At 57.9% G+C, this 13150-nt stretch overlaps 1 protein-coding gene across 1 annotated transcript in view; it reads left to right on the forward strand.

The window, feature by feature from the left end:
- Positions 1-936: 936 nt before the first annotated feature.
- LOC127315822 (uncharacterized) overlaps positions 937-13150 on the forward strand; it is a 90912-nt gene continuing 78698 nt past the window's right edge. The window contains exons 1-3 of the mRNA XM_071823977.1: positions 937-1019; positions 1923-2317; positions 2678-2796. Coding sequence (XP_071680078.1) covers positions 937-1019; positions 1923-2317; positions 2678-2796 — 597 coding nt within the window. The remainder of the gene's footprint in view (positions 1020-1922; positions 2318-2677; positions 2797-13150) is intronic.

Below are 13150 nucleotides of genomic sequence, written 5' to 3' on the forward strand. Positions count from 1 at the left end.
TGTCCGCCCTACTTCCCGCTGTGGGTGTCCATCTTCCACGGGCGGGCGACTCGGGCCAGCAAGAACAGCGAAGCACTCATCCCGAACGGGGGGATCACCTTCCAGGTGAAGTCCGGGAAAGCTTCATCGACATGGCGCTCCCCAAGAAGGCGCAGTCGCTGTGGCGTCGTTTCTGGTTCTACGCCAAGGAGTACACTCCCCCGGGCGAGGTATGCATTCCCCAATACAGTCCCGAGCCGAGCGTCCCGCGGCGCCTCAATGTCCGGTCGCTGCCGCGCGAGCAGGAGAAGGTGGTGAAGGATATGCGCCAAGCGATCCGGCGCTAAAAGATGACGGCCCGACGGCGGTCGACATGTACAACTGTTGGCTTGGCCGGCGGCTGATCCCCCTGCGGTGCCGAGCTCACCCCATGTGGGAGTACCGGGGACAGAACGACCGCACCCGGTCGACGGCGACCGAGTGGGACGAGGGCGAGTACCGGAAGGCGCTTGCTAAGATCACCACTGCCACCTTTACTTCCTTCGAGGACGGCTTGCAGCCCTACACCGAAGACACCCCAGCGCCTCAGGTAATGCTTCGCATGGCGACTTCGCACGGCTTAGCCGCGCTTCTTCCTTTCTGACTTGTTCCTTTGATTCGATTGCAGCGTTGGCGGAAGATCGCGGACCACCTCCCTCCTCTCGCCGGAAAGGAACCACCGGAGATGACCGAAGGCGAGGAGGAAGAGGTCGACGAGGAGGAGGAGCGCACCGAGTCGGACTCGGAGGCGCGGGACTTCATCAGACTCCCGCGGGTCGAAGAGGGGTGCCGAGTCCTCGTCCCAGGGCGCGGCCGAAGAGGAGGCGACCTCCCGTCCGGAGGACAAGGCGGAGCCCTCCAAGGAAGGGGCCGAGCCGCTATCGAAGCGATCGCGCCCACTTCCACCCGGAAGGGTCCATGAGGCTTCAGCGTCCCTTGAAGGACGCGATCGATGCGGGAGCTCGGGCCGGTCCGGGCGTAAAAGCGATTCCCACGGTGAAGTAAGTATTTCTTGTCGAATTTATCCTTCCTGCGACTGGACTGAGTGTCGACTCACCTCGCCTCTCTGTAGGTCCAAGAAGAAGACCTTGGCGAAGCCGCCCGCGGCCGGGGTGGCGGCCACGAGGGCGGCCGAGGCAAAGAAGAAAGCCGCGGAGAGGAAGGCGGCGCCGTCCGACCTTGGGGGTGCGGGGTCGGCTCCAGAAGAGCCCGCCGCCGGGAGTCAAGCGGAGAAGGAGAGCACTAGCCACGTCGAGCCCACCGCCAACGTTTTTCCTCTACCCAGCATGGCTCGCGGGGGCATGGCGAGTGCGGCGACGGGTCCGGACGTTGCTCCGCCTGTGGTGGAGGAGGAGTCGACTGACATTGGATCGACCAAGGGCGTAAGGCACCCGAAGTTGAAGAGGACATCGTCGAGGAGGGCGGTCTGTCGGAGCCACCGAAAGAGCGCCGGTCCAAGGCCGCCAGTGGACCGCGCCCCGCCCAGAGACACCGACACGCGGACGCGCGAGGTTCCGTCGACCGAGGCGGGGAAGCGAGCGGACGGGGCGACCGAGTCGCGTCATCCGCCGCCGTCTTCATTGACCTTCACCGAGCTCCACACGGCGCTTGGCGAGGCGCATGTGGTAAGTGTCGCTGAACACGTGGCCTAGTCACCCCCAGTCCCCGAGGGTCGACTTGGTCTGAAAGGGCGAGTCGAGTCTCTATTTGCTTTTTGTTTGTTGACCTTGGCATTTTTGTTTGGTTTCCGTAGGCGGAGATTAAGCGGCTGACCGCGCTTGTGGAGGAGGCGGCGCAGAAGAACCGGAAGCTGATTGCCCTGGGCAGTAAGTCATGCCCACTCGCCGTCCTCATTCAGTGTCACTGGCCCGGGCGTTCGTTCTCACCGTTTCCTTTTCTTGTAGCAGAGGCGCAGTAAAGGCTCTTGCCGAGGCTCGGGAAGGGTTCGTCAAGGAGTCCTTCTACCGTGAAGCCGAGTTCCGGGCGCAGCAGGCCGAAGAGGCCCGGAAAAGGGCGAAAGCGGAGGTGGCGGAATTGACGAAGGTCCTGGAGCAGAAGGGCCGGGAGCTGGAGGACGTCATCACCGAATACAAGGTGAAGCTGGAGGCCGCGACTGATGCGCGGGACTCTGCACGTGGGGCTGCCGCGTCTCTGCGGGAGGAGGTGGCGGCCTTGAAGCAGCAGCACGCCAAAGAACTTGCTGCGGAGAAGGAGGCGTCCGAGGGCATCGTCCTGGCGGTGCAGGCCGAGAAGACCAACTTCGAGGCTTTCGTCAGGGAGATGTCGCGGCAGATTCTTGGTAAGTTCTTGTTGTCGCACTTCTTGTTTTATTTGCCGGGGTTTGAGTATCCGAACACGGCGAGTCGGCCTCGGGGGGCAGTCCCCGAGCGTGGCGAGTAGGCCTCGGTGGCCAGTCCCCGAGCGTGGCGCGAAGTCGGCCTCGGGGCCAGTCCCCGAGCGTGGCGAGTCGGCCTCGGGGGCCAGTCCCCGAGCGTGGCGAGTCGGCCTCGGGGGCCAGTCCCCGAGCGTGGCGAGTCGGCCTCGGGGGCCAGTCCCCGAGCGTGGCGAGTCGGCCTCGGGGGCCAGTCCCCGAGCGTGGCGAGTCGGCGTTGAAGGGGAAGTTCTCATTTTTCCCTTTTCCTTGTGTTGTTGACTGCAGGTACGTGCGACTTCGTGGAGACGGCGACTCCACGGGAATGCCTGTCGACCGCGACCGCGCGTATCATCGCTGCGCGGGGAGATACTTGCCGCGCTCCAAGACTCACGAGCCCGCGGGAGGTGATTCCGCGGGACACGCCATCCGTCTTCAAGGCCGTGTCCAACATTCCGGCTGTTGTTGATCGGCTTCGTCGCTCTTCCTGCTCGCGTTGGCATTACCATGGCTCGAGCATGGTGTCGGCGCATTATTACGAAGGGTTCGACGTGGAGGAGGTCACCGCTGGCTTCCCCTCGGAGACTGGGGAGTTCGATGTTGCCGAAGTGCTGCGGCTGATGGATGCGGTGCGCCCCTTCGCCGACCGAGTACTGGCGACCGCGGACTTGGAGACTCATATCCCCAGCCAAGCGGCTCCTGGTGACGCGGAGAAGGAGCCGGGCCCGGTGGACTACCCCGCGGAGCGCCTCTTCCATGCTGCTGCCGCCGGCTCGCTGTCTACATATCCGGTCGTGGTGTACACGCCGAAATTTCGTCACGGCGATGACGGCGTCGAGCCTGTCGTAGAGGGGGCTCCGGGTCGTCCTCGTAGTTTCCTGAGTACACTGTGTAAGAAGTAGCTAGATTTCTCGCGAGCGGGTGTTAGTTGTAAATAGAATGATGACTTTTGCTTAAATGTGATTCGGTGGTTGCTTTTGCATTATTTGAGACGGCGATGCATTGGAGTTGGTTCCGACTATCCATGGCCTTCTGTGTCGCCTTTGCGACCCCAATGAAGGCTATCGACTTGACTGTTTTCCTTTTCGAGCTGGGCGTCCCGCCGCAGTACGTAGTCATTATAGTACGAATAGCAGCCTCATGGGTGGAGTAGTGGTGTGGTGTAGTTTGCGCTGTTCGGATGTAGCGCGCCACTCGTCGTGGCTCGGTGAGCCAGTCGCTAGGCGACTCCAAAGGGGATCATTGCGGGCGTATTTTCCTTGGCGAGCCGCGGGTCCGTTTTGCGGGGTCCCTAGTCGAAGTACTTAGCCGCGCAATTCGCCAACCTAAGGTAGAGGAGGGCATTGGTGTGCTTTATAACGTAGCACAAGGCGGTCGCCGAGGCCCGTGGGGCTGGCCGAGCGTGCGGCCCTGCTGTGGGTTCCGCCGCCGTTTTCACCCGATGGCGTGAGAGATGGTGGGTGACCGGGCCTGGTGTTGCGCCTCGGTCACGCCGCCATCCCGTGTTAGCCCGGCTACTTGGCCGATCGTGGACTTCTCTCTTCCGGCAGCGGCGACCGGAGGTCTCTCAGTTCCTAGTCGCTTGTCGCGGCGACTAAGCCGGTATGTCCCGGGATGAGAGATGACGATATTTGGCGGGTGAAGGGGAGGTAGTCGGAGCTTGAGATCAAAAAATGGTCGGCGATTTTTATTACCCTCTGAATTTTCGGATTACATTTTTCCCTTAGGTATAGAACCGCCGGAGGAGGTTGATGTTCCAGGGCGCTCCACCTCTTTAGTGAGCGGCTCGCCTTTGTCGTCCTTGCGGACGTCGATGAGGTAGTAGGAGTCGTTGCCGAGTACGCGGCTGACGGCGAATGGTCCTTCCCAGGGCGGGGACAGCTTGTGCATCCCTTTCTTGTCCTGGATTAGCCGGAGTACCAGATCGCCGACTTGGAAGGAGCGACTCCGAACGCGGCGATCGTGGGTAGCGACGGAGGTCCCGCTGGTAAATGGCGGTTCTCCGGAGAGTGCGAGGTCTCTCGGCCTCGTCGAGGAGATCGATGTCATCTTGGCGAGCTCGCTCGTTGTCTTCTTCGGCGTAATTGGCGACCCGAGGTGAGTCGTAGGCGATGTCCGTGGGCATGACGGCTTCGGCGCCATATACCAGGAAGAAAGGCGTGAAGCCGGTTGACCTGTTAGGCGTTGTGCGGATGCCCCATAGTACTGAAGAGAGCTCCTCTGCCCAGCAGCCGGCTGCGCGCTCTAGGGGCACGACCAGGCGTGGTTTGAGTCCGTGCAGGATGCTCTGGTTTGCCCTTTCTGCTTGGCCGTTCGACTCGGGCTCGGCGATCGAGGCGAGATCGAGTCGGATGCCCTTTTCTTCGCAAAGTCAGCCATCGCCCCTTGGGCGACGTTGGTGCCGTTGTCGGTTATGATACTGTGAGGGTAGCCGTACCGATAGATGAGCTCGCGTAGGAACTTTGTGGCCGTCTTCCCGTCGCACTTCTTTATGGGCTTTGCTTCTACCCATTTGGTGAACTTGTCCACCGCTACCAGGAGGTGAGTATATCCGCCGGGGGCCGTTTTGAATTTTCCCACCATGTCCATGCCCCATACGGCGAAGGGCCAGGTGAGGTGGATGGTCTTCAATGCCGATCCTGGCATGTGCGACTGGCTTGCATGCTTTTGGCACCCGGCGCATGAACGGACAAGGGCGATTGCGTCTTCGTGGGGTGTTGGCCAGTAGAAGCCGTGACGAAAGGCCTTGGCGACGATTGACCGCGCGCGCTGCGTGGTGGCCGCAGCCCCTCGCGTGGATGTCGCGCAGAATGTTGCGCCCTTCCGCCGTGGTGACGCATCGTTGGAACACTCCCGAGACACTGCGCTTGTATAGCTCATTGTTGATGATGGTGAAGGACTTGCATCTGCGCACGATGGCGCGTGCTTTGGTTTCATCCATCGGCAGTGCCTGGCTCTCGAGGTAGCTTATGTATGGCTCGGTCCAATCGGTGCTGTCGACGGCGAGTGCGACTAAGGCGGAGTCGGGAGCAGGTGGCTCGGCAATGTCCAGCTCGCGCGGTGCGCGCACCGAGGGGTGGCTGAGGATGTCCAGGACGACGCCCGGAGGAGGTTGAAGTCGCTTGGACCCGATTCTGGCTAGCGCGTCGGCTTCTTCGTTCTTGCGCCCGTCAACCCACTCGACGACGTGACCGGGCGAAGCTAGCGCCGGCTTGGTCGACGGCGCGTTTGTATGCGATCATGTTGGCGTCTGTGGCGTCGCAGGTGCCGGAAGTTTGGCTGGCGACTAGGTCGGAATCGCCGAGGCAGCGCAGCCGTGTTGCGCCCATCTCTTTTGCGACTCGCATGCCGTGCAGGAGCGCCTCGTACTCGGCCATGTTGTTGGTGCATGGCTCGAATCTGAGTTGCAGGACGTACTTCACTGTGTCGCCCTTTGGTGATGTGAGGACGACTCCCGCGCCTGCTCCTTCGAGGTTTTTAGAACCGTCGAAGTGCAACGTCCAATGTTTGAGGTCCGCGGGGGAGCTTGGCTGCTGGGCCTCTTCCCGCCGGGCGAGGAAGTCGGCGAGTGCTTGAGATTTGATGGCGTGGCGTGACTCGTAGGTGATGTTGTGGACGCCGAGCTCGACCGCCCACTTGGCGATCCGGCCATTGCGTCGCGGTTGCGGATGATGTCGGCGAGTGGTGTTGAGGCGACTACCTTGATGGGGTGCTCGTGGAAGTAAGGGGCCGCCGCCGGGGCCCCGAGGACGGCGTACACCAGCTTCGGTAGTGTGGATACCGTTGCTTGGATTCGATTAAGGCTTCGCTGATGTAGTAGACCGGGCGTTGTACCGCTTGCTCCCTTCCTTCCTCCTTCCGTTCGACGACCATGACTGCACTTATAGCGCGGTTCGACGCGGCGACGTATAGGAGCATGGTTTCTTTTGGCAGCGGGGCCGCGAGGATAGGGGCATTCGAGAGGGCGTGCTGGAGTTCCTCTAGGGCCCGCTGCGCCTCGTCTGTCCACCGGAATGATTCCGACTTCTTGAGCAAGCGGTATAGTGGCATGGCCTTGTCTCCGAGCCGGGGTATGAAGCGACTGAGGGCGGCGACTCGACCGGCGAGTTTTTGCGCGTCGACTAGGCATGCTGGCTGCTTGGTGCGCATGACCGCGTTGTCTTCTCCGCGTTAGGGTCGATGCCTGGCTTGGAGACGACGTAGCCTAGCAGCTGTCCAGATGGAACCCCGAAGGTGCACTTCAAAGGGTTGAGCTTGATCTTGTACCGCCGTAAGTTGGCGAATGTTTCGGCGAGGTCGCTGACGAGGTCGGTCTGTCGAGTCGATTTGACCACCACATCGTCGATGTAGACATGCACGTTGCGGCCGATCTGGCTTTCTAAGCAGCTGTTCATGCACCGCTGGTACGTTGCTCCGGCGTTCTTGAGGCCGAAGGTCATGGACGTGTAGCAAAGAGGCGCCTAGGGGTGTGATGAATGCAGATCTTCTCTTGGTCTTCCTTGGCCATCTTTATTTGATTGTACCCGGAGTATGCATCAAGGAAGCATAGCGACTCGGACCCGGCGACCGCGTCGATAATCTGGTCGATTCGCGGTAGGACGAATGGGTCCTTGGGGCACGCGCTGTTGAGGCTTGTGTAATCGATACACATTCGCCACGTCTTGTTCTTCTTTAGCACTAGGACTGGGTTTGCCAGCCATTTCGGGTGCTTGATTTCTATGATGAAGCCGGCAGCGAGCAGCCGGTTTACTTCTTCGGCGATTGCGCGTCGCCGTTCTTCTCCCACAGGGCGCATTGCCTGCCTAACGGGTCGCGCGGTGGGATCGACATGTAATTTGTGCTCAGCAAGTTCTCTCGGGACACCTGGCATGTCAGATGGTTTCCATGCAAAGATATCTCGATTCTCACGGAGGAACTTGATGAGCGCGCTTTCCTATTGGGCGGACAGGCCCGTCCCAATGGTAACTTGCCTACTTGGATCGTTTTCTACAAGATCTACTTGGCGGGTGCTCGCTGCGGCCTTGAAGGTTGCTGCGGACGAGTCGAGCTCGGTGGCTTCTCCAGGATGGCGGGGTCGTTGCGGTCGACTGGGTACTTGGCGAGCTCGGCGGAGTTGTCTTGTTCGTCGGCGATGACGGCGTCGGCGAGCTTGGCGCTGTCGTCCTCACATTCCAATGCCATCTCCGGGTCGCCATGGACGGTGATGACGCCTCGAGGCCCTGGCATCTTCATCATGTTGTACGCGTAGTGTGGGGTCGCCATGAAGCGGGCGAACGCTTGTCGGCCGAGTACGCAATGGTAAGAGCTTTGAAGTTCACCACCTCGAACGTTATCCGCTCGGTACGGTAGTTCACGGGCGTGCCGAAGGTGACTGGCAGCGTCACCTTGCCGATCGGGAAGGCCTTCCGCCCGGGGACGATGCCGTGGAACGTGACCTTGGTGTTCTCAAGGCGTGAGTCCGGCAGGCCAAGCCGCTGGAAGGTGTCGTAGTACATGATGTTGATGGAGCTTCCCCCGTCCATCAGGGTTTTTGGTAGCCAGTAGTCGGCGACCTTGGGCGGGACGACTAGCGCCACTCGCCCGGGGTACTCGATGCGGGGGCGTGATCTTCGCGGCTCCGTGTAATGCTTTGCTCGGACCAGTTGAGCCACCGGGGTACGTCGGAAAGTATGACTGCGTGTACCGCCATCGCCCTTGCGAGGACCTTCCCGTCCCGCCTGTCGCCGACCCCGGTGAAGGTGTGGAGCGAGCCGGCGCTGCGACCGAAGCCCTCTCCCTTGTGCTGGTCTTGGTCCTTGGCGCGCTCCTTGTGCTGGTTGCCGCCGTCGTTTTCCTTGGCGCGGCGAGCTCTTTCTATCTGCTTCGTGGAGTAGCAATTTCCCGTCGTGTGGTTGGCGGGCTTGCCCTCCTTGCTGTGATAGATGCATGGTGCGTCTAGGAGGCTGCGGGCGTCGAAGCGCTTGGGCTGAGGCCGATCCTCCCGAGGTGGACGAGTGTCGCGCCGAAACGATTTTGGCTCGCGCTGCTCGTAATCGGTGGTAGCAACTAGCTCGTTGTGTCCTCCCTCTCCGCGGCGCTTGCCGTTGTTGGACCGGCCGGCGAAACGGTAGTCGCCACGCCGAGGCTCCGTGTGCGCAGGGCGGCGATTGCGTCGTTGACCGTACTCGTCGTCCGAGTCGATCGTAGGGTCTTCATCGGCGTAGCGGGTGGCGATGTCGAAGAGCTCGGAGATTGAGATATTGTCCCTGCCGACGCGACGGAGCTTGGCGCTTAGTGGTTCGTACCGGCAGCAGCGTCGGAAGCAGTAGATTGCCGTGTCCGTGCCGATGCCGCCGGAGGTCGTCCACATGTCCTCGCCAGCCGCTGCACCCACCGGCGGGTCGACTCGCGCGGGCCTTGGACGCAGCGATCTAGGTCTTCTATGGTTGTGGCACGGGTGTATGCGCTGGCGAAGTGCTGGATGAACGCGGCGCGGGCTTCTTCCCAGGAGTCGATGCTGTTGACGGTGAGGGTGTTGAACCAATGGCGATTGACGCCGTCCATCATGAGGGGCAGGTATCGCGCTGCGAGTAACTCGGAGTGGCCCTGGATCCCCATTGCCATGGCGTACGAGTCGATCCGCAGTGGGGTCAATGCTTGTATCATACTTCTCGATGTCGCGGGGTCCTTTGAACCCCACAGGGTACGGCTCGCCTCTAATCATCGGCCCGAAGCAAGCGGGGCCGATTCGGTGAACGCGCTCCGGCGCGGGCTTCATCGGCGTGGCGGTCGTTCAATCGATTGCGCGCCCGCCATTCTTGGTCGTTGACGATGTGGGTTCGCGCCGACTGGCTGCCCGTTAGCGGCGACCATCACCCGCGCGGGCGCGGCTCGACTCGGTTGTTAGACGAGTGGGCCGCGCGCGGTGGCCGGCGGCGGGCCGTTGTTGGCGTTGGACGATTGCGCGGTTTGCCGCGTCTGACGACGCCGCGCGACTGGCGGATGTGCGCGAATAGAGTCGCCCCTGCGAGTCGGCTGCGGCGTGCTGCTGCTCCAATGCCTTGGCTACCAAAGCCTTGGCGTGCTGGACGAGGATCGCGCCGTCTCCCGTTTCGGGGATTCTTGCGAGGACGGCTTGCGCAGCTGCCACGTTGTCGGCTGGAGACGAGTGCAGTGGTAGGCCGTTGGCGTCGACCTCTGCCCGAGGAACTTCGGGTGGTGGTGGTGGGGGTGGCGGTGGTGCTCCGCGCGCTGTTCTATCTGCAGCAGCCCGACTTCCTTCCGGGATGTCAGGGTTTTGGACTCGGGCGACCCGGATTTCTCCGTCCGGGTCGTCGAAGTTAAGGCGTGCGCTGGGAAAGTCGCTCGCGCGGGCGCGCTCCATGCGCCGGCGGTTTCGCTGCTGACGATAGTGGGACACGGCCCTTACTTCATCTTGCTCGAGGCGGAATTTCTGCCTTTCGGCGAGCTCCTTTTTCCTCTGCTCCTCGAGGGCCGCCCGGTGCGCCTCGATCTCGGTCGCGGTGGCGGTTGCGGGGAGGGGAGTGGTGAAGGCGTCGATCTCTCCTTCACCCCCTGCCATGAAGACTGCGGTCGGGTAGCGGTAACGCGGGGCCTCGACAGAGTCCGAGTCGTAATCGCTGCCGAAGAGGGAGAGGATGGAGTCGTCCTCGAAGCCACCTTCGAAGTCGCTCGGGTGGGAGACCAGGGAGATAGAGTCCTTGGTCGATGCTGTGGCGATGGAGCGGGCAGTCGGGGACGCAGCGGTGGATCCCGCAACCGACGTTGTAGCGATGATGTCGGTGAAGTCGGCGTCGATCGCAGCGATGATGGATTTGATGGCCGGGATGGTGTCGGCGGAATCGGCGACTGGAGCGGTGTCGGCGGAGTCGGTGGCTGCCGAGGCAACGGTGGAGTTAGCGGTCGGTGCCACGACCGCCGACTCGGCATCGTCTCCCAGGGCCGCCTCAGCCTCCGCGTATACCTCGCCGGTGACCGGGCGAGTAGCGGTGAGGAGCTGCCCGGGCGCGAAGGGGTCGTGTGAGCGACGGGGGCGAGGCTCGTAGGGATCGCTGACGCCGGCGAGCCCAACGAAGAGGTTGATGGAGCCGATCGGCACCATCCAGGCGTGTGTGAGAGGTGACGAGGCGGGCCGGTAGGTGCTTGGCTGGATGTGGAAGAAATTGCCGGTGGCGATCATCCTGCCGGAAGCAACCGGCCGCCGAACTGGCGAGTAGGGCCTCGCCGTAGCTCGAAGGCTTGATGTCCCATGCCCCACGGTGGGCGCCACTGTCGTGGATGTAGCCACGGCAGATGCTACAGGGGGTAGCACTTCATTGATGCGAGGGGAAGGGAACATTGCCATCTACGGGTCGAGGTGCAAGAGACGCAAGGGTTTTACCCAGGTTCAGCCCCTCCGGAGAGTAAAAGGCCTACGTCCTGCTAGATCTCTATTGCTCAGTGGAGAATTACAATGGGGGGGCTCAGTCGGCGGCTACGCCGAGAGCTTACAGGGGGAGATTGGATCTCGAGTAAGGTGTCCTCTAGGGCCTAAGCTCGGGGGTTTATATAAGCACCCCCGGCCTAGGGTTACATGGAGATAACTCCGAATCATATCAGTTGCTACTAACCCGGGATCCGCTATCCCTCTCGCAAGTAATCTTCTTGTCCAGCCGTGTGGACCTCCTCCTTGGGATCACGGCCCAGTCGCCTTAGGGCCCAGTCGCTTAGGCGACTGGCGATCCACCCAAGCCTCTATCTTCATGGCGACTGGGACTGGCGACCCACCCCCTATGGGCATATCCCCATCACTACTGGTTCGATTAAACCTTGGTTTCTTACTGAGGGAAACTTGCTGCTGTGCGCATCACACCTTCCTCTTGGGGTTCCCAACGGACGTGTCAACCACACGCATCAAGCAAATTTCTGGCGCCGTTGCCGGGGAGATCAAGAGACGCTGCAAGGGGAGTCTCCACTTCTCAATCTCTTTACTTTGTTTTTGTCTTGCTTAGTTTTATTTACTACTTTGTTTGCTGCACTAAATCAAAATACAAAAAAATTAGTTGCTAGTTTTACTTTATTTGCTATCTTGTTTGCTATATCAAAAACACAAAAAAATTAGTTACTTGCATTTACTTTATCTAGTTTGCTTTATTTACTGTTGCTAAAATGGCCAACCCTGAAAATACTAAGTTGTGTGACTTCACAACCACAAATAATAATGATTTCTTATGCACACCTATTGCTCCACCTGCTACTACAGCAGAATTCTTTGAAATTAAACCTGCTTTACTGAATCTTGTTATGCGAGAGCAATTTTCTGGTGTTAGTTCTGATGATGCTGCTGCCCATCTTAATAATTTTGTTGAACTATGTGAAATGCAAAAATATAAAGATGTAGATGGTGACATTATAAAATTAAAATTGTTCCCTTTCTCATTAAGAGGAAGAGCTAAAGATTGGTTGCTATCTCTGCCTAAGAATAGTATTGATTCATGGACTAAATGCAAGGATGCTTTTATTGGTAGATATTATCCCCCTGCTAAAATTATATCTTTGAGGAGTAGCATAATGAATTTTAAACAATTAGATACTGAACATGTTGCTCAAGCTTGGGAAAGAATGAAATCTCTGGTTAAAAATTGCCCAACCCATGGACTGACTACTTGGATGATCATCCAAACCTTCTATGCAGGACTAAATTTTTCTTCACGGAATTTATTGGATTCAGCTGCTGGAGGTACCTTTATGTCCATTACTCTTGGTGAAGCAACAAAGTTTCTTGATAATATGATGATCAACTACTCTGAATGGCACACGGAAAGAGCTCCACAAGGTAAGAAGGTAAATTCTGTCGAAGAAACCTCTTCCTTGAGTGATAAGATTGATGCTATTATGTCTATGCTTGTGAAAGATATGACTAATATTGATCCTAATAATGTTCCGTTAGCTTCATTGGTTGCACAAGAAGAACATGTTGATGTAAACTTCATTAAAAGTAATAATTTCAACAACAATACTTACCGGAACAATTCTAGTAACAACTATAGGCCATATCCTTATAATAATGGCAACGGCTATGGTAATTCTTATGGGAATTCTTACAATAATAATAGGAGTTCACCCCCTGGACTTGAAGCCATGCTTAAAGAATTTATTAGTACACAAACTGCTTTTAACAAATCTGTTGAAGAAAAGCTTGGGAAAATTGATATACTTGCTTCTAAAGTCGATAGTCTTGCCTCTGATGTTGATCTCTTGAAATCGAAAGTTATGCCTAATAGGGATATTGAAAATAAAATTGTTACTACAGCAAATGCCATCCAAGTTAGAATTAATGAGAATATAAGATTAATGGCTGAATTGCGTGCTAGGTGGGATAGAGAAGAAAATGAAAAACTAGCTAAAGAGAAGAATGTAGCTAAAGTTTGGACTATTACCACCACTAGTAATGCTAATGCTACACATGTTGCTGCACCTCCTACTATTAATAATAAAAGAATTGGTGTTAGCAATGTTTCCACTTCTAATGCAAAGCGCGAGAAACTGCCTGAAACTGCTAAAACTGCTGAAACTGCCTGTGATAAAACTGCTGAAATTTTTTCCAACATTGGGGATGATGATCCCATTGCTTTAGATTATAATGGTTTGAATTTTGATGATTGCCACATCTCTGAAGTTATAAAGTTCTTGCAAAAACTTGCTAAAAGACCTAATGCTAGTGCTATAAATTTGGCTTTCACGCAACATATTACAAATGCTCTCATAAAAGCTAGAGAAGAG

This window comes from Lolium perenne, chromosome 7 (genome assembly GCF_019359855.2).
Source record: "Lolium perenne isolate Kyuss_39 chromosome 7, Kyuss_2.0, whole genome shotgun sequence".
NCBI lineage: Eukaryota > Viridiplantae > Streptophyta > Magnoliopsida > Poales > Poaceae > Lolium > Lolium perenne.